General features: G+C 35.6%; 2 protein-coding genes across 2 annotated transcripts in view; both read left to right on the forward strand.

Annotated features, from left to right (window-relative positions):
* LOC116841046 (dynein regulatory complex protein 11) lies at positions 1-14,974 on the forward strand. Its single transcript, XM_032808554.1, has 14 exons — positions 1-147; positions 323-527; positions 1,141-2,031; positions 2,381-2,591; positions 2,922-3,199; positions 3,291-3,600; positions 4,467-4,751; positions 4,960-5,204; positions 5,733-6,020; positions 6,489-6,581; positions 6,677-6,794; positions 6,873-7,036; positions 11,460-11,658; positions 14,240-14,974. The coding sequence occupies exons 3-12, from the start codon at positions 1,528-1,530 to the stop codon at positions 6,983-6,985; spliced, it is 2,445 nt and encodes an 814-aa protein (XP_032664445.1). The 5' UTR covers positions 1-147; positions 323-527; positions 1,141-1,527; the 3' UTR covers positions 6,986-7,036; positions 11,460-11,658; positions 14,240-14,974.
* LOC116841044 (fatty acid synthase) overlaps positions 14,735-25,631 on the forward strand; it is a 22,203-nt gene continuing 11,306 nt past the window's right edge. Inside the window, exon 1 of the mRNA XM_032808547.1 lies at positions 14,735-15,014. The gene's annotated coding sequence lies outside the window, so the exon portion shown is untranslated. The remainder of the gene's footprint in view (positions 15,015-25,631) is intronic.

Raw genomic sequence — 25,631 nt, forward strand, 5'->3', positions numbered from 1 at the left:
GGGACAATTTGAGACAGAATTCTTCATCTTCTTGGGATATTGTGTGTCATGTAACGTGCAGATAACATATTTGAGAAGCTGCAGATAATGTACGAGTTATCTGAAGAGAAATTGCAAAGACGCAAGAAGTATACTGCGCGTCTACATGTAAGTTTTGTTTTCAAAATTATCTCATCAAATGTATTGTTTAGAGAGAAATGTACATATGATCCAAGACCTAATATATATTACTTAAAGTGCACCATTTGTAGACTCTGTTAGGCAGAGTAAAAAAGACGTAGGGTATGAAAAGAATAAAAAGTAATTTTCTTCTTGCTTGCAGGTGTAGAAAAAAATGGAACAACTTGCAAAGAAAAAAAGATAAGATAAATAAGCAAGAAGTAATTCAAGTTCAGGAAAAAGCAAATTGTTGTACAAATGTATATAAATGCCAATATATTAAAAATGGAAAATGAAAAAATTTATACAATACAGAAACTAGAAAACCTTATACCAGTGACTCAAACAAGACAACTATTATGTGACAGGTATATGTTGTTATCTCCAGTTAAATATCAGTTGGCTATATTGATTAGTGAAAGAAGGGAAATCTTTTAACAGGAAATATAAATATATACAATGGAATATATATAGTTTGTGTTCAGATGTTTAGGTTCTTTGTGTCACTCTGCAAATTTAAGCTATTGTTGCGCTTAACAAAAATCATTTCAGATCTTTTTATTACATTCTTCTATATCTTACCATTTTTTAAAATCAGCTTTAGTTCTTACTTTCCTATTTCCCTCCTATTTTTTTCTTTAATTGTATCCTTCTTTAATTGATAAAGATTAACTGTATAACATAATATCAATTATAACTTCTTACTCGATAATATAATACAAATGTTATACAACAGTTATATTATGGGAAATTATAACATTGAACTAATGTTACTGTTAATGGATGATTACTGGAAGATATCTCTAAAACTTTTATAATTTATTATTTATTGTATGTGTGTGTTATTTAATTAAATGTATCAGTGTACATGTAAAATTCATATTTAGAAATGCTATCAAAAGTAAAAACAAGTTATTATTTATGCAGTAAATAATAGATTTAAAATCGATGATGAAATGTAACATCAAGAAACATTTACAGGAGATTCGTGTACACCTTCTGGAAACGATTCTTAGAGTACTTGCTCACAGTTCATCAAATGCTACAATGAGCATGGAAATCGACTTGTAAATTAGATTAATACCTTTTCACTTGATTCCATCTCATTTCAACTTGCATGTACTGAACGAACATAAATGTACACGAAACGGACCGGACGAGCGCTTAATTGGACTTTGCGTGACTTGTTCCAATTTCCACCGTTTACTCGTCGCCACGACGACGAGCATCCGAATCCCGTCTCCTGCTCGAATCGGTTACTCGGTGACGAACGATCGGTTGTTCATTCTTCGGAGCTGGCTAAAAATTAGCACATTGTCGAGCGAGAAGGGAATCTAGACAGGTACGTTCTATGTCGCCGAGGCGAAAATGTCGAGCGCGACGTACGACGAGCTCTGGCTAGAGGCGCAGACGTTGCTTACGGAGACGATTCAGATGGACACGGCGCTTCAGGGTGCGAAGCCCCAACGGGATCGTAGAAAGGCGCACGACCACGTCGCAGCATTGTACGTGAGATACGTGCTCGCGTGCAACAAACTCGAGCAATGCTACGATCAGGTGATACAGCCGCAGAAACGCCTGTTGATCAAGAAGTCGTTGAACGCGTGTCTCGGCAGGGTGCTAGAGCTGAAGCACGAGCTGGTGAACATCGATCTCGCCGAACACAATTATTATGACGACGTGCTGATCGAGCGCGGCGTCACGCCGCAGGAGGCCGAGATCCGCGTGCCCAGATACTTCAGACGCGAACGAATCGCGGAGATCGAGGAGAGACGTAGATTCGTGGAGGACACGTTGAGAAATCTCGGTGCACTTCAGGACACTGTCGTGCCAGAGAAGATCACCGAATCCCAAGCTATACGGCTTATCCAGGTGAGAGGACTGAATAACGCCTTGATCGTAAATCCTTGCGAGATCTGTATACGACAAATTACAATGATTCGGTAATTATTTAGTGAATTACCATATATATTTTCTTCTTAATTTCCACAAATTTATTCATTAAGGAATGACCGAGACAATCGATTATTAAGTAATAAAATAAGATTTAATATTTTATACCACCGATCCTTTTCTCAGACCTTTCTGTCCGATGCTTAATCTTTTTCAGTGCATTTTGCACACTTGCTGGATGATTTTAAAACATTTTGTGTTATCCAGGATTATAGACCTATGTGATTATGTCATGTTCACATCATACTCTTTAAATTCCCAACTTTAGGCCCACGAGCGAGCGAGACAGGGCAGACTTCGGTATCAGTTTATGAAGGAAATTCGTGAAATGAAGGAGAGATCAATTATTAAACCGGATACCGAAGAAGAAGATGAGGCGAGTGGAAAGCTCGCGGCATTGAAAATTCAGAAAGTATGGAGGGGATATATTACTAGGCGTTGGGTGCGCAAGAGACGACTCGAAGAAATGTTACTCATAGGTAACATGGAAATGAAATAAACTCTTTTAATAAAAATAAGCCGCCTTCTAAAGCTCAAAAGTTCAAAAAAGTATGAAATAATCTTGATTCAATATCTTCTTACATACTCCTACAATCTTATAATTCTAATATTCTAACAGTATTAGAAATCGGTGCAAATCTTGACTAATTAAGTTGATATAATCATAACTTTTTATTATTAATCCCCTTACAGTGACTAATCTAATTTATCTTTTTTTTTATTTTTGGCTTCTAATCGTTAGAAGATTAGAATAGAATTATAGAATTATGAATATTATTCTCCCTTTTATAATTGAACGCCTCTTATAGGTATGCTGCAGCCCAGTCAAGTGGTCACGGAAAATGCCAGGCAAGTAGAAAGATTGAAGCAGCAGAGGCATGAGAAACAATTAGACTTTCAGCGGCTATACGAAAGTCTGCTACTCGAGGCTAAGGAAAGAATTCGTAAGGAGAGAAGCGCCGTAATGGAGGAGAACATAAGAATCGAAATTCGAAATTGGATCGACACTTACTTTCAACAGACCGGAAAGATTCCCGATTTACCGTCCGCTGAGAGCGGCGGCTCGCGGATGATTTTCAGTAGGCAGGTGAATTTCGAGATTGATTTGAATATTTCAGTTTTAACATTTTGCCCAGCGCACTTTATTCCCACAATGTCGGTCTACTACTTTCCCGCAGGGAACTGAAAGTACTGTGAGCAAGTCCACGGCGGTGTCGTCGAAGGACTCGAAGAAATCGAAACGCTCGAAATCGAAGAAGGACAGCGAGACAGAGCAGTCGGAGGACGAGACGGATCTAGGATTCAAGTCGGTTCCCTCCAACTTCCTGCCGGAATTACTGCATGCAAATCAAGAGTATCAAGAGATCTGGAAGGACAAGGACGAGTCCGGGAATCGGGAGCAGCTGCCTTATCGCGATATGATAGAAGCGGATAAGACCAGGGAAGTCGAGGACGAGATCAGGGTGGGTGTGGATCAGACGATGAGAGGTAGGTAATAAATTATACACATTGTAACTATAGTTTCTCAAAAGGTAGAGTTGAAAAAGTCGGAACGACTCATACACGAAAAAGATACACGAGAGACTCAGATTCGATTCGACTAAAGCAGTATTTTTTACGAGACTTAAAATTAATAACATCACATAAAAGGAATCCAAAATAAAGCATAGTTAAGTTATGGAGTTTTAATTAATAATCATTATTTGAGACAAAAGTCAGTCTGATACGGAAGGTTGATTCACCGCGTACGCGTTTTGAAGTCCAAAAAAATATTTGGCGCGTACGTTAACATTGTTAGACATTTTACGGATTAAATATATATTCGCATCAATAACCGCAATTACTATCTTCCCAGCTTGTGTTAAAATGCATAAAAATTTATTTATGAAATATAAAAATTATTTCTGTGAGTAATCACAATAAAATTTAAACTTTATATCCTACAAATAACAATTTGTTTAGTTTTTTTTTTCTGAATGTATATATAAACAGGTAGAGTGGATTAGTCTTCCTTGTCGCGCTATACGATGATGGATTCGATTGTCAATAAATATTCGTATCGCGAAGAACTCTCCGGGTAAAACAATTCCTTTCATTTCCCGATTCGATTCCGATTTTTTCAATAGCCGTGCAACCGTGGTAACGCGATTTAATTCGGCATATCAGACAGCATAAACTTCTAAAAGATGTCTTAGAGACGTCCAATAGACATTCTATTTTATTTAGACATCTCTTAGAAGTTTGTGCTGTTTGTGTAATTCAAAATTGATTTTATAACTTATACAATGTATTTTCGTTCCATAACGTGAATACTAAAGGATTTGTTTCCCCGAATTAATTAATTGTGTAATTAGGCGATATAGAGGCTCTTCAAGCAGCGTTGGACAGGGACAAAGGCTTTAAGGGGAAACGTGCGAAGAAACTTCAAAAACGAGTACGTAGGAGCGGTAAGAAAAACAAAAGAAAAAAGGAGAAGGATTTGACGCCCGACAGAACGACCGAATCCCTCTTCGAGGAGCTCCTCACTCAGGGAATTATTAAGCTCCATCGGGAAGTCTCGCTCGATGAATTCAAGGGTGAAAAATCGTTCGCGAACTACGACCTTCACGAAAAGACAAAGGATCCTCTGCCTACTCTTGGTACATTCGAATCCTTCGTTTTTCACTTCATTTTGTTAATCCGAACTCGATATCTGTTCTCATATGTTACAAATTCTTACATCCATATTTATCTCGAAACAAGAAATTTCATTGATTCGATTTTCGCTTAATTTGATTTTTCTGCTTTCACGATATGTCTGTAAATTAATCGAATCTAAAAGTCATAATCAGTCGGATTGTGTGCCAGGTGACGTGAGGCAACTCATCACTGAATACTGCATACTTCCGTTGGGCGATCATGTCTTGAGAGAACTCACACCTCTCGTAAGGTCGGTCTTGATAGCTGGCCCGCATGGTAGTGGTAAGAAATTTCTGGTGAACGCGATTTGTACGGAGCTCGGCGCTACGCTTTTCGACATTACACCGGCGAATATCGCCGGCAAGTATCCGGGCAAATCAGGATTGATTATGCTCGTCCATCTAATCTCAAAGGTTTGTAATTTCTGAAAGCCGGGACTCGAAGGTTTGTAGTTGGGAATGGCCGATCGATTGCATCGAATAACCGAGTATAAGAATGTTAAGATTTTTAATTAATTAAATTTATCAAGCTGCATGAAGAAAATATAATAGGTAATAAAAGTTATAAGAAAATTCTTGGATAATATAAGAATTATGATCGAAATTGCCATATATTTGCTTAAAAATATGCTATATATATACTTAAAAATCTTATGCTGGTTGGATATTTTACTTTGCAAAATTATTGCAGTTGAATATTTTTTATATCGAATATTCGGCAGATCAAATTTATTATTTTAAAACAGTAATTTGTACTACAATTTTAGTATAGTCTATATTTACTGAACATACTAAAAGGAAGTACAATTTAACGTAATTTCTACTGCAATATTTTCTTTGTATATTACTACCATATTTATTAGCCAAACGTGAGCTACACTCAAGTAACCTTTTTTGCACAAATCACGTATAGAATTGCAAGAACCTTTCAACTTGCCGAAGGTATCGCGATTGCTGCAGCCGTCAGTGATCTTTATGGACGATGCGGAGAAGCCGTTCGTAAAGAAAATACCGAAAACCGATAAGACTGATCCGAAACGCTTGAAGAAGGATCTACCAAAGTTAGTGAAGAGCATCACGGGCGAAGATAAAGTTTTGCTTATTGGAACATCCAACAAACCTTGGGATGGCGATCAGAAACTCTTGTTTCAAACTTACGATAAAGTTGTGTACATTCCTAGGCCAGATTACGGCACTGTGTCCCTCATTTGGAAGGATTTGTTATACAAAGTGAGTAAACGGCAAACCGAGAGCGTGTCCAGTGTTGGGCATAAATCGATTAAAATATTAATTGACAAATAATCGACAAATTAATAATTAAAATTAATCAAGTTAACTAAACTTTGGTCTTATAAATTATAAACTAATAACTATAATTAACTAATTGATAATTAATTGATCTAGTTAAAGAAAGTTTTAATCAATTAATGCTCAACACTAAGCATATTCAATTACACGATTGGTTCTTCTGAATGATATTGCACTGAGAAAAAATATTTGCAAATTTATTTCTGCAAAATATAAAGTTTACTTCTGTGAATAAACTTCCACACAAGTAAATTTATAAATATTTTTGTTTTCAGTGTGATTAAGAATAAGCAGAATTAATGCTCCAAAAGTCAATCCTCAGGGACACGTTTGATATTATTACGTTGACATTTACAATCTACTTGTCGTAACTGTTGACTCTTGTTCTAGTATTCGGGTATTAATCGACAATTCGATACACCGGCCATGGCGAAAGCATGTGACGGTTTCACAATTGGCACTGTCTTAGAGGCGATCAATGAGGTATCGGAATTGGGAATCACTATTGATATTATCACTGCTAACTTATAATTTTCAGCTCAAACATTAACTCGCAAATTAATTCACGCACGACACAGGTAATGACTACAAAGCGTATGGTGCAATTACGAACTCATCCTTTGACGCACGTCGAGCTGGTGAACGCGTTAAGTTTCAGAGATCCGGTATATCGCGAGGAAGAGGATGCGTTTTTAGGTGCGCAACAGTTACGTACTCTAGTACGTTGAATATTGCGAATATTTCGGTGACATGTCATCCGATTTAACGTTACAGCTTGGTTCTTAAAAACACCGACCTGCCGACGGAAACATAAGACTCTCGAACTAGAACTCGAAAAATTGAACGAAGCAAACGAAACGCAAAAGAAGAAGAAAGGAACGGGGTAAGGGACAGATTCGTTGACAGATGAACGAACCCGTCGTGCTTTGTATATCAGGGTGAGTAGAAAATGTCTTGATACAAACAAACTCGTAAAAGTTATTTTGATATAAAAACCAAGTTACTAAAAAATAGCTTGGGTAGATAATTTTACGACGGGCATAAATCATAGATTGAAGTGAAAAATAAAATTACAGTAAAAACACATGATTACAATAAGAAAAACTATCTCTTCTACGTAAAACGTAGAGACGGACGTAACGAAAAAGTAACAGAACACGAAACACAATGTGAATACACACGTAAAGAATGTACACGAAGAAAATATAGCTAAAACTACATTAAGATTCTCCTACTTCTAGGCCATATTAGTTTGATGATGTCAAAAGCGAGAAATGATAACGAAAATTAGTTGCGTTTTATTGCTTTATTTTTTTACTTTTTCCTGAAGACCCAATAATTTGGCTAATCCTGAAACCTGTAAAAAGTATAGCAAACTCAGATATCTGACTGATACATCACGTAGCATCGTAAAATAATTCCTGAAATAATGCTATATTTTTCGGCTGTCACGGTGGTTTATGACAACTGAGATCAGCATGTATAAATACATTTAATTTCTTGATTTTCACAATGTATCACCAGTATCACTGAGTTTGCTGCACATTTTACAGCTGTGAGGATCACGATAATATACGCACTTCATGGAGAAACTGCAAAATAATGCGATAAAACGCAACTAATTTTCCGAGGTGTCAAGCGAGACCTAGTGTGAGTCTATCTTATTGTTAGCCAATCAGCTACGCTGACACAGCTATTTCGTGTTCTCGACACTACTAGGCGCCATCGTCAATTCAGACTTTCTGCGGCGAGATAGCAGAGCCTTAAAATTATATTTTTTTTACATTGTTTTCTGTAAAGCTGAACCGTACTTAAATTGTAACATAAATTACTATAAAAAAGAGTAAATTCGACGATCTACTTAGTACACGATATAAAAAAAACATTTAAATGATTACAATAATCTTGTAGTAAAAAATCAATCATGGATGAACTTTTGGACAAATATATAGCTCATACAGCATCAAATGTTTGAAATACATCCCAGAGACGTTCCAGAGACAATGTGATATCTCTGGGATGTTTCGGACATTTGTGCTGTATGGGTAGTGATATCGGTCATAATACTACGCGGATAACCAAGATACCTAAAATTTTGTTATAATTCTTACGATATTTACGAGTAGCAAATAGAAGTAGCAATAGAAATAATCTATAATCGTTATCATTGGCCAAAAAAGAGTAAAATTGCATTGTTATCGTTACTAACAGAAAACCCAGATAGCACGATGAATTCTTTAAGTGTTCCTAAAGTTTTCTCCTTTCCTGAATTGTATTTCCTTAAGAAGAATACTATAAGAATGATTTGGGAAGTTACATGCACCGTGATTGGAGTTCAGAACTTCTTAGAATTCATATAGAATTCATATAGAATTATTTCAATTCAAAAAGATTTCTCCGGATTTAATAAATTTTATTGCATCCACACGAAAGAAAAATCAGAAAACTTTGGCCGGGTGTGTGCTTGTGTGTATCTATAGATGTCCACTTTTAATGCCATATGAGATCATCAGACTCATTAAAATATCAGACTCGGCTGGGATCGAACTCTGGTCTTCATGTCAGATAACCGGTTTTCCCACTGAATTATTTAAGACTTCATGTTTGTGACATCTATATATCTAGTGAAAAATAATTCGTTGACATCAAAATGATATCAAATTGACGTCGGTTTGATGATTCAACGTCTATTTGATATCATTTTGATGTCAATCAATGAATCATTTTTCGCTGGATATATATTGTTCTAACTGAGGGCTATCGCACACAAATTGACATAACTGCATATGCATAGCATAAGACCGTATGTACCAATGAGCATCAAGTATTAAGTCGCCATATTGGTGTTCGATGCTTAATATTCGATGCTCATTGATCCATACGATCTTATGCTATGCATATGTCAATTTGTGTGCGATAGCCCTGAGCTTCAAATGTAAGTAAAGTGCACTTTCAAATATGTAATTCAAAATCCAAGAAGTGGCTTTCAAATAGTGCGATTGAGTTTGTTAGAATTGTATATGGATTTTAGAAATATGAATACAAACTTAAAATATACTTTGCATAAATCTATTTATTATTGATACAAGTGAACCTTTTATATATAAAAAGCTATTTTAACACCAATTCCCTTTCTTTGCCTTATTATATAAAACTATATAATTAATTCCACAAAATATAAATAACTGTGAATAACAATAAATTAAACAATTTATATGTAAATATGTAAATCAATTATTATACACTCACTGATACTGAATATAGGCGCAAACAATAATTGTTATAAACAAAACATTTGTAAGGGTTAAGACAGAGAACGAGACATAAACGTCGTAGACGTAAAATAAGAGTGTCCGCACAAGAACATCCATAATATGTTAAGTTTACGGATTTCTTTGTGCGTTGACTTACGTTTAAATTTACATACAGATATGGCCATTGTATTGTCAGTACTTAACGTAACCTAATATCTTATGCTTGTGCGTTGACTCTTAGGCAAAGAAAACGTAAGTCATAAAAAGCTATTATATCATAATAGCTATTATATCATAATAACTATTATATCATAATAGCTATTATATCATAATAGCTGTTATGATATAATAGCTTAGAATATTCATATAGAATTATTTTAACTCAAAAAGATTTCTTCGGATTTAATAAATTTTATTGCATCCATACGAAAGAAAGATCAGAAAACTTTGGCCGGGTGTGTGCTTGTGTGTATCTGTAGATGTCCACTTTTAATGCCATCAGAGATCATAATCTCATTATGAGATCATCAGACTTATCAAAATTTCAGACTCGGCTAAGATCGAACTCTTCCTGTTTGCCAGATAACCGGTTTTTCAGAACTATTTATATGATATATCATATCAATTTTTTCTCTGCCTTTACGTCTACGATTACGACGCTTACGTCTCGTTCTCTGTCTTAGTCCTAATTCCTCACAAATTCTCAAAGTGTTCTAGGAATTAAGTCGCGAAGTAGTATTCGCTATAATGAAGTCCTAAGGAATATTTCAAGACGAACTTATTGTGGTTAATTCTTCAAGAATTCTTTGGGTATTCATTTTTCTAGTATCTATTCTTTAAAATGAATTTTCTAGAAACTTTTGTTCATCTCTGTGCTATCCGGGAATAATAATAACATCATTATCAAATTGTTACTGAAAAGTCGTAATTTGCAATGATAACGGTGTCATAAATAAATAATGTAAATAACACGTTATTTTCCGTCTTTACATTATTCTATGCATTTGTCTTTCTATGCAGTTTGTCTTTCTTGTGGTCGTTCGTTTTTGTAGGCAGCTTTGTGATGATACATCTCATGTATATATATATATTTTTCAAAGACATTCTTTTTGTGTTAGAAATTACCATGCAAAAAAAGTCATTTAGAAGTGTAGTTATTATTCATCGTTTTTCTCAGATGGAATCAAGTGATCTTTATTCCCCTTTTCTCTCTTCTCTCGCTTTCCACTCGCGAAGCATTTTGCACGCGCTAAGCGCAAAATCTGTACGATTTCGTTCTTGTAATCGTTTTCACGTGATACATAGCGTGATTATGTATGAAGCCACGTATGAGAAAGCGTAATGATCGGCGAATAATCAATCGATTATCTCGGTGACGTGTATCATCGCGCGCGAGACTGTTCCCGGCCAGTGTTCCCTGAGCCGATATCAATGTCGGTTTTGATTAGCGCAACTGCAATTTGCATCGTCGTCACTCACAAAGCCGCGTTTACGGGGTGAAAAACAGGATGCCCCTCTGCTCTCAGCTTCGCACGAATATCACAAAAGTCTCGTTAAGCTCAACCATCACCCACGTCTCCTGCACTTTCTTCGACGGCCGCGTTCACTTATATACATAGGCGAATATGTGTGTGTGGGTGTATCAATCTTTTTTATATGGATTATATCAATTTATTCTTCTCATACTTTCATGACGTTTCAAATGGCATTGTAAAATTGCCCCTGCTTTTTTCCGCGGAAATCAATGCGATTTACATTTAAACATACGTTATATAATACGACGTTTTATAAAAGCTCAAGCCCAGTAAACACCAACTATCAGTAACGTAAAATCAGTATACAAGGTCTGTTTTTTTAGCCGAACTGCCTGAACTGGTGCAAACTGATGCAATAAGTTAGAACGAAACAAAATATATTTATTTCACTTTGACTTTTATTTTTTATTGCACCAGTTTAGATAGTTTCAGCTATAAAGAACAGACCTTACTCTTAGACCTTAGATAGATAGTTTCCCGTTTAAAAATGTAAACGCAATATAACGCGTGTGTTATGTAACAGTTATATTGTTGAGTGGGAAATTATAATATTGATGTGATGTTACTGTTAGTGTTTACTGGGAATTGTACAGTCACCATTCCACATCGACGTCCAGCGATGTCCAGTTGCATGGATGCAATCTTAACTACGGTGTTCTGCATCCAACCAGCTTCTTCAGCATCCAGCCGTCGTCCCACGTGGATCATTCTTCGTTTACTTCAGCATTCACGATTGTGATCATTTTAAAGACAAGTGATTAATGATGAAAAGTATGTAAATAAATTTTTATAAGCCACGAATTTCGAATTACATATGTTTAATAAATCATGAAACGAAGATCTTGTATTTGCAAGTTCGAGAAAATAAAATGAAATATATTGTTTCACGGACGATTTCGACATCGTCAGAAAAATTGCTTTTGCCTATCACCGCATATTTAATGATTAAATATACATATCAAATTTAGTCATAAATTTGACTTGTAAAATGACATTATTATCCGTCGCATCTGAAAAATTTGCGAAAATGATGATCATGAATCATCGCAAAATCCATCGCGAACAAAGTAAGTAATCGCGATCTTCGCGTGTGGTAACTTTAATGTGCATGTTACACTGCTTGAGGCAACTAGTCACATTAAATGAACAGTCCTATTGAGTAATCTCGAGTCAAATATGATAATAAAAGTTATCACAAATTTTTCGCGAAAGAGAAATTATTTGTCAATCGATTGCACTTCATGATCGCATCAGGATTGTAATTTGCTATAATTTTAACTATATAAAATATAGCGTAGTTGCATTAATAATGCATATATCAGTAATGTTTGACATACCACAACTTATTTTCTATGTATTTTATCGTGCTATTCTCTAAGATAGTTCCACATAAATAATACAGCCTGCACGTATTACCGTGATAAATTTAATGGAAATTTAATGAAAATTTAATGGAAATTTAGTGAAAATTTAATGACACAGTAAACTACGAACTCAATGTCAAGAAAGCTGATTTTAAAAGATTTTTCGTAAAAACCGCGAGACATCCAGTATAGCTAAACGTATGATGCGAATGTATAGCTTATCACTTTCGATATTTATGCAATACGGACCTTTGCGATGATAAGCAATGAAAGGCTTACACATTCTAAATTTAATGCCTAGCGATACCGTCTCATATCTTTTTTTTCTACGACTTGTTACATAAATTCCATATTTTAAGAGAGATTTACATCTCGTCAACATAATATAATCGTCTCTATGTATCTTTACGCAAATTATAAAAACAACATATATTTTAAAAACATATATTTTAAATAAAACTAAAGAAAACAAGATTGGGAAGGAAAGCGTTAAAGCATAAAGAAAAACTGGAAAATTGAGAAAGGTAGGAAATGAGCGCAGAGATGTTGCAAGAAAGTAAATAGAAAGAAAAAGGGAAAAAGCTCGGAATGAAAAGAGGAAAAGAGATTTTATGAAACAAGAAGAGTATCAATGATAGAGAGAAGTATGAGAATGAGGAGAAAAAGAGCAGAAAGTATTAGAGGGCAATTAGAAGAAAGAGATAGAGAAGAGCAAGAACAGAAGAAGTATGAAAGAATAAGAAGATCGAGATGTAACGCATAGTAGTATACAGAAATAAGAATAAGTTAGGATTACTAAAGTACCTGAAAAAGAGAATGAAAGAACGGAAGAAGGATGGAATGGTGAGATTTAGATTGAGCAGTGGAATTAAGGATATTGGAAAGATATTGGAAACAAGAAGAAAAAGAAGATGTAGGATATGTTGGTGGGAAGAGGAATTATAGGAGGATATTTCGAAAAGATACGTAGATTGGGAAAAGTAGAGTTGGAAAGGGAGAGCGTGAGGAAGATTTTGGACGAGAATAGAAATAAAGAGTTAGAGAGAATGAGAATAAAAGAAGGGAAAGAGAGGAAGAGAGTGAAATGAAATTGTAAAGTAATGGAAAGTTGCTGATCCAAAAAAAGCAAATAAAGACTATATCTATTTTAGGATTGACTTTTTTTTGTACTAACAAAATGTGGAAATACTAATGGTTTTCGAACTATAAATAACAAAAACTGCTTAGTATAACTTTACAAGATTGGACAGTAAAACAATTTAAAATTTTATATAAACTGTAACATTTATGATGTGAAGATTATTCATTAAAATGTTTAATGTTTATATAGAGAATCAATAATTGTATATCTAAATTAAAATACAAAAATATGTAGTCAATATTTGCATCGTGAAATAAATTAAAATACCAAATATATATGACTTAAATATGATAGTCTCGTGTAGGATACTCATATTTTCACTTAGAATTAAATTAAAATTTTCTATTAAATTATGATTTATGTATTTATATCAGAGGATAAATTATAAATTTTTTTTTTAATGTGTATTCGTGAAAAATTTAATCTTAGAAATAGGAATGATAATTTTTTATACAAATTTATATTGGAATTAAAAATGAGTTAAAAGATTCATGGTTGCCTCCAAGTATTACAAAATTATGCGATATTTTTCAAGAATATATAAGAACGGCCCTTGAGGTGCTTGAAACCTTATTCTTAAAAAATATCGTATAAAAAATATCGTATTTCTATGAAAAGCTACGTAATTCATGTTACGTAATTACAGCCTTTCATCGAAATATCGTATGCGATATTTTTCAAAAATACGGTCCTAGGGGTCAGCTATTAGTACAGGGTCATATAGTATACGATAAATACAATATCACAAGAGCATCGTCGTTCGACGAGTCACCGTTGCATGGCGAAGTGCGGCGCGGCGCTATGAGATGAGGTGAGGCGATATATCGATCCGCTTCACGTGTTCCAGGCCGGTGCATCGAGCCACACCACACCACGCCACGCGACACCACGCTATACCACGCCACACCTCCCCCTAGCCGGCAAATGTCATCATCCCCTCAATAACGTCGTCGATGTGAATTGCGTAAAAAGGAAGAGTGAAAGAGAGAGAAAGAAGCGGACAGTCCGCAACGTAGCATGTGACGGACGCATGTCAGCGAGCACCTCTTGGTCACGAGACCTGTCACGGCTAGGAACTAGAACTATAAAACTTCTAACACTATAAAACAGACGGCGGGGTCAACACGCGAACACGATCCTCCCGCTCGTGTCGCAGCATCCACGTTCCGAGACATCTCTCGTCGTCGTCTCGTAAACGCGCGCGCGCGCGCTTGACAGCAGTGGCGCGCCTGCGCACGCCGAATCCGCCTTCCCATTGGTCCCCGCCACATGGTCTGATGTCAGACCACGGGACCTGTCCAATTCAATAATAAGGAGAATGCCCACGAGCCGGGCTAGACATCAGCCAGTCCTCCGTTTGTTCGCTCGTGAGGTACGTGAGAACGGTTGCCTTCGCAACGAGGGAGACCCACTCGCGTCGTGAGGCGAACGGAGTCATTTCATTCTGCGCGACTACACGACACGTCGATACACCCCGGCGAGGAAACGCAGCCGACCATCGCGGTCACATTCAAAAGGTCGACGGAAACGCGCCACCGATAGAGAGACGATTCCCTGCGACGCCGTTTCTCGCTACGCGAATCACTGTTGGGATTATATCTGTACGCGTGAGGGTAATTCAGGTAAGTTCCGGCGATCGATATCGGCGTAATCGCCGAGCACTTCTCCCGGAGGATTTAACGAACTGCACTACCCGATTACCGCGATTCTTGCGACAGTTGCCGCGTGGTTTCATTGTAAAGTCCTTAGAGTAGATTAGAGATCAGAGGCCTGATCTGTTTAGCTGAACAGCGTTGAAGTTTGTTATTTTTTTCTTGAATGCTAGGTTACATGCGTGTTTTCGCCTAGAACTTAGATCTGACCTCCACCAGTTTTACTGATGAAAATGTCTCTAAGTGTACTTGAGAATCAATTAGCAGGCTCATAAGCTATATTTAGAGGCATTTCTATCAATAAAAAGTTCAGAATAAAGACCCATATTCCTTAACGAGGTAGACTTTAAGAAAGTCTGTTCCTACATTACTGGAGACCTTTCAGTAAAATTGACAGAAGAATTTATACAGAAAGAAAACTACAATATACAGACTCTTCCTGTGTAGAATTCTCGACTAATTTCGACCTTGGTTCGCTTCGTCCCGATTCACCAAAATCTAATCTTCTTCAGTGTTTAATCTTCAATATTTAGTCGGGCTGAAGATACGGAATCGCCATCGAATATGTCCCACGATGTTTTTTCAGATATCACCGACTCGCCGGGCGCCAATACTTGTAAAAATTATGCGTCACGCGAGCCACGCGTCGCGAACATCCACATCACGATCGACTACCTCTCTCTTTATGTACGTGGAAAAATATCGGACACGCGTTTGATGGCATCGCCCAAGTTCTCTCGGGAAATTGCCGACCGGCATCGACCGGAACGTCCGCGCCGGAAATCGTCAGCGAAGTGTATCCGGGCTCTCGCGTAAAGATCCACGGCACGGCGTTGTAAATTCCCGGTTCTTCTTTCGAGCTTCGTGAGAACAATTGTAAATTTGCACACTGCAGAAATGACGTAATCCACGAGCGTAATGTCAATATCGTAAAAATTATTTCAACATAAAAACCATGTTACTAAAAAATTTCGCGAACAATTTTGCTATGACCATAAGTCACACAAATAGATTAATGCGAAGAAGAGAATTGTGACATACGGAGGCAAAAAAACTACTGCCTCTTCTGCTCGTGGAAATAAACGCAACAAAATCTGTAAGGTAAACAGAATGCACGAAATATACAAGGAGAGAATATTGTAGCAAAAATTACGTTAAGATTATATTTCTTTTTGTTTTCTATACAGATGGCATAAATAAAAATAGCAAATTTAACGACCTATTGAATATACTATATAAAAAGAATTCTGTTGCGATAATTTTGCAGAAAAAGTCCAACAGGCGTAGAAATTTTCGAACAAACATATAGCAATTTCGGTCATAATTCTGTATGATCCAGGATTACAGAAATTTTGCTGTAATTTTTACTACAATATTTTTTCCATGTAGACGCGAGAAAAGTTGCGAAAGTATTGTTCCCTCTGATTATTTCCGGTCATGCACGCTATCATGTAACGTGAGCCGCTGTGGTCGAGCACAAGGGAGAAGCGGGATGAAATAAGAAAAAAAAACTCGGTTTTTTCTTGCTCGGTTTTACGTGTTCGCAATGTGTCTCGCGCCGACGAGAAGCGTCACTTTGTCATTGTTGAAAGAGGGCACCAGGACATTGCTTTCGTTTCTCTAACTCTCTTTATACCGCGGGTCTCTCAATGAAGCCACAATAGAGATAACGCTTCTGTCAACATTTCTGCGTATACATACGAGATCCTCCGCACAAACAGAGAGAGCATGGGTTTTTTTTTTTTCATAGAAATCCTCTTGTCAATGTTACTGTTTATCTAGTGATACAAAAGTGGACTGGCATAGTAACCCATACAGCATAGAAATTTCAAAAAGCCTTGTAGAAATATTCCACCTTTCTGAGATCTTTCTGAAATCTTTTTCAAACTTTTGTGCTGTGTGAGAAATTCTCTATCTAAGGAATATTCCAGTAAACATCGAATAAGTAACATTGTATCAAAGTTATAATTTCTCATATGTAATGCAAATGCAATATAACACATGTTATACACAACAGTTACGTTGTTGTGTAAGAAGTTACAACATTGATACGATGTTACTGTCGGTGGTTACCGAATTTGTAAATTTCGTCAAAGACTTCACAAATGCTTTAATAACACATTTCAACTCCTAAATTAAAAATAAATAATATGAAATGATAATAATAAATTGATGACATAATAAATTAATGCAGAATGTCGATCGCATTGTTCAGTTACAAAATTCTGTAATGCTTACTATAAAACTTTTTCCGTGTACACTGAGCTTCGATAAAGTATATTCTTAACGTCTACCAAAATTTGCTAGTTTTTTTAACCGTTGCAAGATAAAAATTACGCATGTGGGCACATTACGACTTAATAATTTAATCTACCATTTTGACAGCTTGATTCATATCTTATAAGAGAAATCAGGGCTATTTGGCTACCGGGGTAAGTTGGCAAAACCATTTATTTCAAGTATTTTTTAACAAGTTACAAAAGCAAGCAAGATTTTTAGATATTTTAAACGTGTCAAAGATGGCTTTGAAATCCTTGCTTGCTTGATTCTGATATTTGTTAAAGAATGTAATACAACAATAGAAATAATTGATTTTGCCAATCGTGTACGCTGATATGACGGATTAGATCATAGAAAGAAGTCGTTAACAATGAAAAGACGATTCGATTAAAGAGACAAGTGAAATGTGGGCTGATGCAAATATTAAGATTTTTCAAAGCTTAATATATCTATGATTTTTAATTACGTGGCCAAAAGCGACGTAATAACGTAACGATTTTATAGGCAATTCCGGCGAATTATAAGACTCAAGTTTTACCTCAAATACAGACACGCAAAGGCAAACAGTGTTCAATTGATTCATTATTTTTCTTTGTCGTAAAAATATATTGCAATTTTATGATTCTCACTTTGCCAACTTGTTAGGCATTTTAACTAGAGGAGAATAAAAATAAAGAAATTTCAGTGATACAATTGTCGGTTAGTATAAATTATCTTGCTTGTGAAATGAGATGGTCACGTTGAGCACTTTATAGTTATCTATAGTGTTTAAATATAGACTTTTTCAAGACGTTTTGTGAGTAATCAATAATGTGTTATGCGCAGCATTTTGTTTAATTTATAGAGGAAGACTTTGTAAGTTTGTTTAGCATTTATATCTTTATTCTAATTGCATACAGAGTTGATACAAAGAATATTAAGCTCGCACTCGTAACTCGTAAAATATTTTAGCTATAAATATGCTAACTCGTAAGGTATCTGATAAGTTTGTACTATGTTGCATTGCCGACCATCTACGGGTTCCTTACTTAACTGTGTGAGAGAATTGAGCATTTCTTAGTAAAAATTCAATTTAAGTGCTATTTTCTTCCCAATTTTTTACGATCGACTTTATTTTACGGGCAAGGAATTTATTTAAAATATTTTCGTAATGAAAATTTAGAACGACAAGGTCTTCAATTGATATCTCCTTAACTTATTAAATCGACTTGAAATCAGAAAGGAGATATATAAAGTTTTGTTATTTACATGATTGAGACATGACTCGCGAAAACATGTGATTTCTGGATAGATCAGAATACAAGGGCCATTCGCGTGTCGACTTTATGATCGAGAGGCAATTCAAGCGAAGAAATACGCACGTGAGACGAAATAGCGGCGACATTTCGTGCAAGTTCCGACCAATTTGACTTAAAACTGAAATCATAATTTTCGTAAAACCATTGAATCCATTTTTTCTTCAATAGTACACTGGAGGTCAGATATGCATAGCCATTCTCTGATAGGCTTGGACGTTTTGACAGTTTGAGGTCCCGTTTGCACTAGTAAGGAGGATTTTTCCTACATATTAAACGATAGAAAAGTGATCGAACATTATTTCTTGCAAGCTGGCCGCTTACAAGATACAAAACGGTCGGCTTATATTATAAATTGTACTGTATCACTTTTTTCTATTGATTATACATAAACAAATAATCCTGCTTACTGATGCGAACGAGTTGTCACGGTCATTTAGATACATTGTCGCTCATCTCTTTGAAATTTCCTCCCTAGGATGGAAATGAAGAACTCCGATCAGTTGATTCCCTTATGTGTTATGCATTTTGTGTTATTCAAAAATCTGTGTTCGGGCCCTAAGCATAGGAAAGATAGGCAGTCTACACAAATTTGCATAAATTTTGGCCAATCAGAAAGCAAGAACAATAATTGCTACTTGAGAACATATTCTTAATCTAAACATTACTAACATATGCCAAATTTGTGTGCTACAAAAACTCGCGACGCGGCTGTTCCCAGCACATTAAATATTTCATAAAAAAGGAACTTGTCAAAATGAATATGTCATAATTACATTTACATCGCGACAATATCAATACAATCAATATCAAAGACAATATCACAAGTTATGTACTTTTGTGCACGGTTTCAGCAGATTTTGACAGAATACTCACTTGCGTGCTATTTTTTCTATGATGGCGTTCCGAAATTTATTGCCAGTACTGAAATTCTACAGTATATGTAATAGAAATTACAGATTTTCAGCAGTAACAAATTTGAATTTTAGAACGCAAATATAATACGGTTATCATGTCTAGTTTATCATGATTGTTATCATGCTAGGAATTTGCGTTTGACGTTTGATTGATTGCGCATAGATTATAGAACATAAATATATCTAGTTTTAAGACCTCTTCGAGAACATTCATATTTATTATCACGTTATGTCACATATTACTTAAAAATAAACTTATGTCAACGCATAAAGAAATCTGTCATAAATCTTTTTCTATGAATTTGTTTTTATGTTAACATAATGTATTAACATAATGTATTCATACATCTTGTGCGGAGGTTCTTATCAATTTTTTTATTTCTTTCGTACATTTATAGTCGGAAAGATTTATCTGGTTGTTTTTTTTTTTTTTTTAAACTTATCTGTTTTATTTATACATCTATGCTATGCATATGCATTTTGTGCATAAAGTTTAGAAACTGCTTTAAAGCTAATTTGAGTCCGTATAGTGCATGAAAATAATATTGTTTTAAAGAATTCCGTGCGTGTTTCTCCTTCATTCCCCTCTTGTGAGTTCCTACGCCTCATTTTCCAGAAAAAGAATCCTGGATATTCGTATTTAAAAACCAAAATAATAAGGATGTCCAGGATTAGGTGCGCGTCCAGGAACTGGTGCTTTTGCCTTAACTTCCGATCCAGAGAACGGCCAAGCATATCTGAACTCTGGTGTGCATTAATTGATTAATCTTTCAATTGCTAATTACTGTCACACACGCGTGTTAGCGGACGCGTGGGCGCATATGTCGAGAGTTTCACGTGAAGATATGACATTCGTTCATTCGCCACGGCTTATTTCTAATGGCACGATTTGATGAGGCTTAACAGGTCGAACGATTAATCGAGCGACGAACAATGCGTACGACTTTATGTGTTACAAGAGACATGGCAGTCGATGAATAATTAATCCCTTCGCCAATTAGATCTAGTCGTCGATCGCATTATCCATGCGAGCATTGTCAAATCTGTCGCTTTACAATGCTAATAAATTGTATATTGAGTAGCTTATTTGGCGATATTATGAGTCGTTTACAGCAACATTCATCAATGCGATAATACCGACTTACGTAAAGTCTGCATTGAGGGAAACTGCCTTAAAATCAACAAATATTTATTTGATAGGTGCCATTAACATATTTATTTAAATCTAAATTTTCTTTATTTAAACCAAATATTGTTTACTTAAATCAGGTAAACAATATTTGATTTAAATAAAGAGAATTTAGATTTAAATAAATACGTTAATAGCACCCATCAAAAAAATATTTATTGATTTTAAGATAATTTTTCCCTCAGTGTACACGGAATGAAATCATAAGAAGGCACATACAAATTTTGAGCGAGGAACGAAAAGAATTCAGACGCTCACGCGATTAACGCGCTGTTAAGTGCAAGGAGAAACGTTTGACACTCGACTCCGTATTTGTCGTTACATACGCGTCATACTGTCTGTAGTTTTCATTATCGCAGCTGAGTGCAGGTGCACTTTGCGACTGACTAATCACGCCGCGAGATTACGAACGTTATCGTTCCTGAACGATTAATTCATATAACAATGATGCCGATAAAAGGGAAAGAGACTGAGGAAAGCACCGTGATGAAAAGCTGTCACGACTTAGAGCCGGTTTTTCAATAGCAGTTTAAACTTGAATTCAAGTTTAAACTCTATTCTAACAATGCGTTTGTTTTGTTTAAACAGAGTTTAAGTTAAAATCTAAGTTTAAACTACCATTGAAAAACCGGCCCTCCAAGTTCTAAGGGAAGCACATTAGCAGAAATTGCGCGTAATAATTCTGGGCCTCGTTCTTCAATTGTAAAAGCACACTGTTAGATTTGTGCAATTGCTTTCGTCAAGGTTATCTTTTGAAACTTGTTATGAAAAAATCGTGTAACTAAGAAAAAGCTCGTTAGAATTTGAAATTCATGGATTCTTAAAAGCAGTAATTTAAAAACAGCGCTAGACTGAAGTGCAAATGATTTTATATAGAAGGAAGTAATAGCTATACTGATTTCAATGATTATATATACGTCAATATGTACATGCATAATATACATACACGTGTACGCGCGCTCGCGTACATACATAAATATCTTTAATGAAATTAATACTCACATTCTACTTTTCGACTATTTGTCACACTCAGATGTTTTTGATATTTCTTTCTTTCTCTTGTCAAATAATAATACATGAGTATATAAATAATAGAGATCCGCGAGTAATCAAAAATATATAAAGCCACGAAAGAAACACGATTACGTGTCTCTCGGCAATTATTCTTTATAGCATGATAATTTATTGCAAATAACAAAATTGTAATAAAACGCGAAATCACATAAATTACATAAAGCACGAAAAAGTTATCGCGTCAGAACAGCATGACTTATTTATTTTCTTCTTTTACGGCTTTTTGAGCGGTAACATTATTTTGTAACATCTTAGATGAAAATAAGAGAACAACAAACTTAATTACGAATCGCAAAAATTCTAACGTGTTTTGCTTTTCCTGCTGGAGTCAAGTTCACGAAACTTGAAATGCGACGGACGCGAAAAATACTGAGCAACATTGCACAATTGCAGGAAAATATTATTGAGTAAACAATAAAAGAAGATAGTTGACGCGCGAAATAAACTTGACATATTATATCATTTCCACGAGACCAGCTTGTGCCGTACTGTCGTATTTTACTAAAGCGTATGTACACTTTTAGTTTCAAGGATAGTTCGTTACTTACCTACGTAGCGCGTCACAGCGTGTACATGTCATCGGCGAAATCAAATTTCTTTATTATGACGTATTACGGCGAAATTGAAGGAAAGCGATTCTAAATTTCTTGGAGTAAAATTTCACTGGGAAAGCAGAGCGATCAGCGAGTTGCTCAAGTTCATTCATACAGAGTGAATTCTGCAAATCGTCAAGCGAGTGTCTTCACTCGAAATTGAAGAACGAAGAACCCGATGTGCATACTCCACACGCAGGATAGCTTTCACTCTAATCGACTGAAACACATTCGCTCGTACGAAGTCAGGATTCACTCTAAGTTAGAATGAAGCATTCATTCTTGCGAATCCGAGTGACGGTATCTTCGCTGTCACTGCGAAAATATTGTCATTTTTCACACGTCTCTAGTGAGATTGCAACGCGCGTCACGATAACTCGATGTTAAATCTACTTATCGATTTCCATGATATAATGCAAACAAGGAATAATATTATCTGTTATCTGGCGGTTTCGCATTATCGATAACGTTGTGGTGTCATCAGGCGCAACGTTCGTTGCGTCATCGGACGACACCACGTTGTACGATACTCAGATAATCCTTGAGAAATATTCGTCGCGCCACTGCTTTTTTATCACGTGCTTGATATCTTCCCAGTGATATCATGCGAAAACTTTTCTTCCGCACAGTTAAAGTGGCGGAAATGACACTCGAGAAAGTGCAATGTCATCCTTCTGGAATCCTAATGGAATCTTCTGAATCTGAAATTATATATGCCCTCGAGAGGATTTTCCTAAAACCAAAAGATAAATTTTCTAACTACAATGTATACACTGACAAGGGAACATAGACAACTCGAAAATTCAGAAAATTCTGAAACATTGTATGCAAGTAGAGTAGTACATCCATGATAAAACTATTTTTTGTTTCTGCTAAATTTCGATTTAAGGAGGTGAAACTACCCCTCGAAACCAATGAATGGGGAAAAGAGGGTTCAAAAATTTTTCGTTTTTGCAAAATTTTAATACACCGTTGCAAAGAGTATAAAATATTCTATCACTTTTATACAAACTATTTTTTCATATGCCTTGTATTTTAGGAAATATTCACTAAAAATAAAAATGTTTTTTAGAGGGGTGGTTTCACCCACTTAAATCGAAATTTAGCAGAAACAAAAAATAGTTTTATGTTATGGATGTACTACTCTACTTGCACACAATGTTTCAGAATTTTCTGAATTTTCGGGTTGTCTATGTTCCCTTGTGAGTATTTGTCTGAGAGATGCTGAGCATCTCACATTTCATCTGCATGTATATTAAGGCTCCTGGCCCCTCGCATTATTTATCTTTTTTTAATGACGTCAAAAGCGAGAAAATGCATGCTAAAAATTCTTGCGAAATACGTTAAAATAAAAATATATATTTATAAAGTAATATTTGCGATCGATTAAACAAATTTTTAAGATATTCTGTGCACTCCCCTTTTGCTTTAACAATCGGTAATTTGTCGTAAATTAATGTGATATACAATTCATCTTCTTAACCTATTTCTTCGCCTATTTCTATTCAGATTAATTTACAATAAATTACTGATTGTTAGAGTAAAAGGGGAGTACACGGAATATCTCATAAATTTGTTTAGTCGATTGCAAGTTACTTTATGGATATATATTTTTATTTCAATGTATTTCGCAAGAATTTTTAGCATGCATTTTCTCGCTTCTGACGTCATTAAAAAGAGATAGACAATGCGAGGGGCCAGGAGCCTTAAAAACTGAGCACAGAATTGTTCTACCATTTTGCGAGCTGAACACAAAATTGCTCTACCACTTTTGCGAATGACAGCGCGCGTCCGTGCACCAATGTTCTTTAATTAATAATTAAAAATCTACATGATTATTTGCAAAGTGATAGAGGACTTTATCGTTCGGTCATCATCTAATCTACCCTAAGTCACCTAAGCACACCTACCTTAAGCACACAGCGGCAAATGCCGCTATCACAACTCACCTTTCGTGATCATTCGCCAATAGTAGCGCCTTGCAACTAGTGTACTTTATTTTTTGAGTGGTATGAAATTTCTGATGAGCTCAACGCGCGAGAAGCAAGTGCAGAAATTGAAAAATGTGTCGCGCGCTCTATCATGAACGAGAATCATTGGGATGTCTCGAAAGAAAATAATAGCACTCGGGCGTGACTTTTTACCGACTTTCGAAATAAGTATCGCGGTGACGCACTGACGATGATGTGTTTTGCGAGCCGTGTGTGATGAATGTCGCCTTTCGTCGTTAATATGTATCATTTAATGCATATCATTATGTTAATATCGATGAGCGTTTAACGTGTCGCACGATTCTCTCAAATATCACGCTTGACGTGAATATCTGTTAGCACGTGGTGCGATATCTCATTCGAGTCAATGTCGCGAATCACGTACCAAAATACTTTCCGATTTCCGTAAATTAACTCATGGCCGCAAGAGAAGGCCTCTATGACGATAATTACTTTAACAATTTTGATCCTCCGCATATAATTATATATTTTGGGACACTCAGTACAATCTGGATCTGTCAGAGCTGATAACTTTAAACCTCCCACTATAATTTTGTTGAAGTTTAATGCTTTCGCACACATTTTCTTCTAGAGATATAGAAAAGCTTCACAGCTATTACACTGAGAGGAAAAATATCTAAGAAATAGTAAATATTTATTCTGTGACTACTAACAACGTATTTACTTATGCTAATATAAAAATATTTTTCAGATGGGAAAATATATATTTGTTTAAAACCTTAAGAAAATTTCTTAGCTTTCCACTTTATCAAAGCGATCGGTTTATTATTATTTAAATGAAAGAATTTGAATTTAATTAAATATGTTATTAATATGCCCATCTCTCTTTAAAAAAAAAAAAAAAAAAAAAATATTTTCTACTCTTTTCAGATATTTTTTCTCTTAGTATATAAAATAGTAGTTTAATAAAATGAAAATCTGCAGTTTTGCATTATTTTGAACATTGTCCGGGTCTTTTGTGAAAATTGGTAAACAATCGAATATTTATTCAGGTCTGATAGGCTCAACATCGTACGCGGAGAGTTAAAGAGATACGACACAAACAATGATTTCCCCGACAGTTCTGTCAGAGAAAATTGCACTTAAATTGGCTAATGAAGCTGTGAATAAATATCTGGTGAACAAATATCTATTTCAATACCTTGTAAATAAATACCTGTTACTTTCCTCCTTCTCTCTCTCTCTCTCTCTCTCTCTCTCTCTCTCTCTCTCTCTCTCTCTCTCTCT

This window comes from Odontomachus brunneus, unplaced genomic scaffold (genome assembly GCF_010583005.1).
Source record: "Odontomachus brunneus isolate Ranch 3 - 2012 unplaced genomic scaffold, Obru_v1 Obru_scaffold_013, whole genome shotgun sequence".
Classification (NCBI taxonomy): Eukaryota; Metazoa; Arthropoda; class Insecta; order Hymenoptera; family Formicidae; genus Odontomachus; species Odontomachus brunneus.

What these genes read in the sequence shown, in the direction of transcription:
- LOC116841046 (XM_032808554.1), top strand. Translation starts at nt 1,528, where the DNA reads ATGTCGAGCGCGACGTACGACGAGCTCTGGCTAGAGGCGCAGACGTTG. An exon ending in TGTGGATCAGACGATGAGAG is followed by an intron (nt 3,601 to 4,466) that starts GTAGGTAATAAA and finishes TTGTGTAATTAG; the next exon opens with GCGATATAGAGGCTCTTCAA. An exon ending in TCTTAGAGGCGATCAATGAG is followed by an intron (nt 6,582 to 6,676) that starts GTATCGGAATTG and finishes CGCACGACACAG; the next exon opens with GTAATGACTACAAAGCGTAT.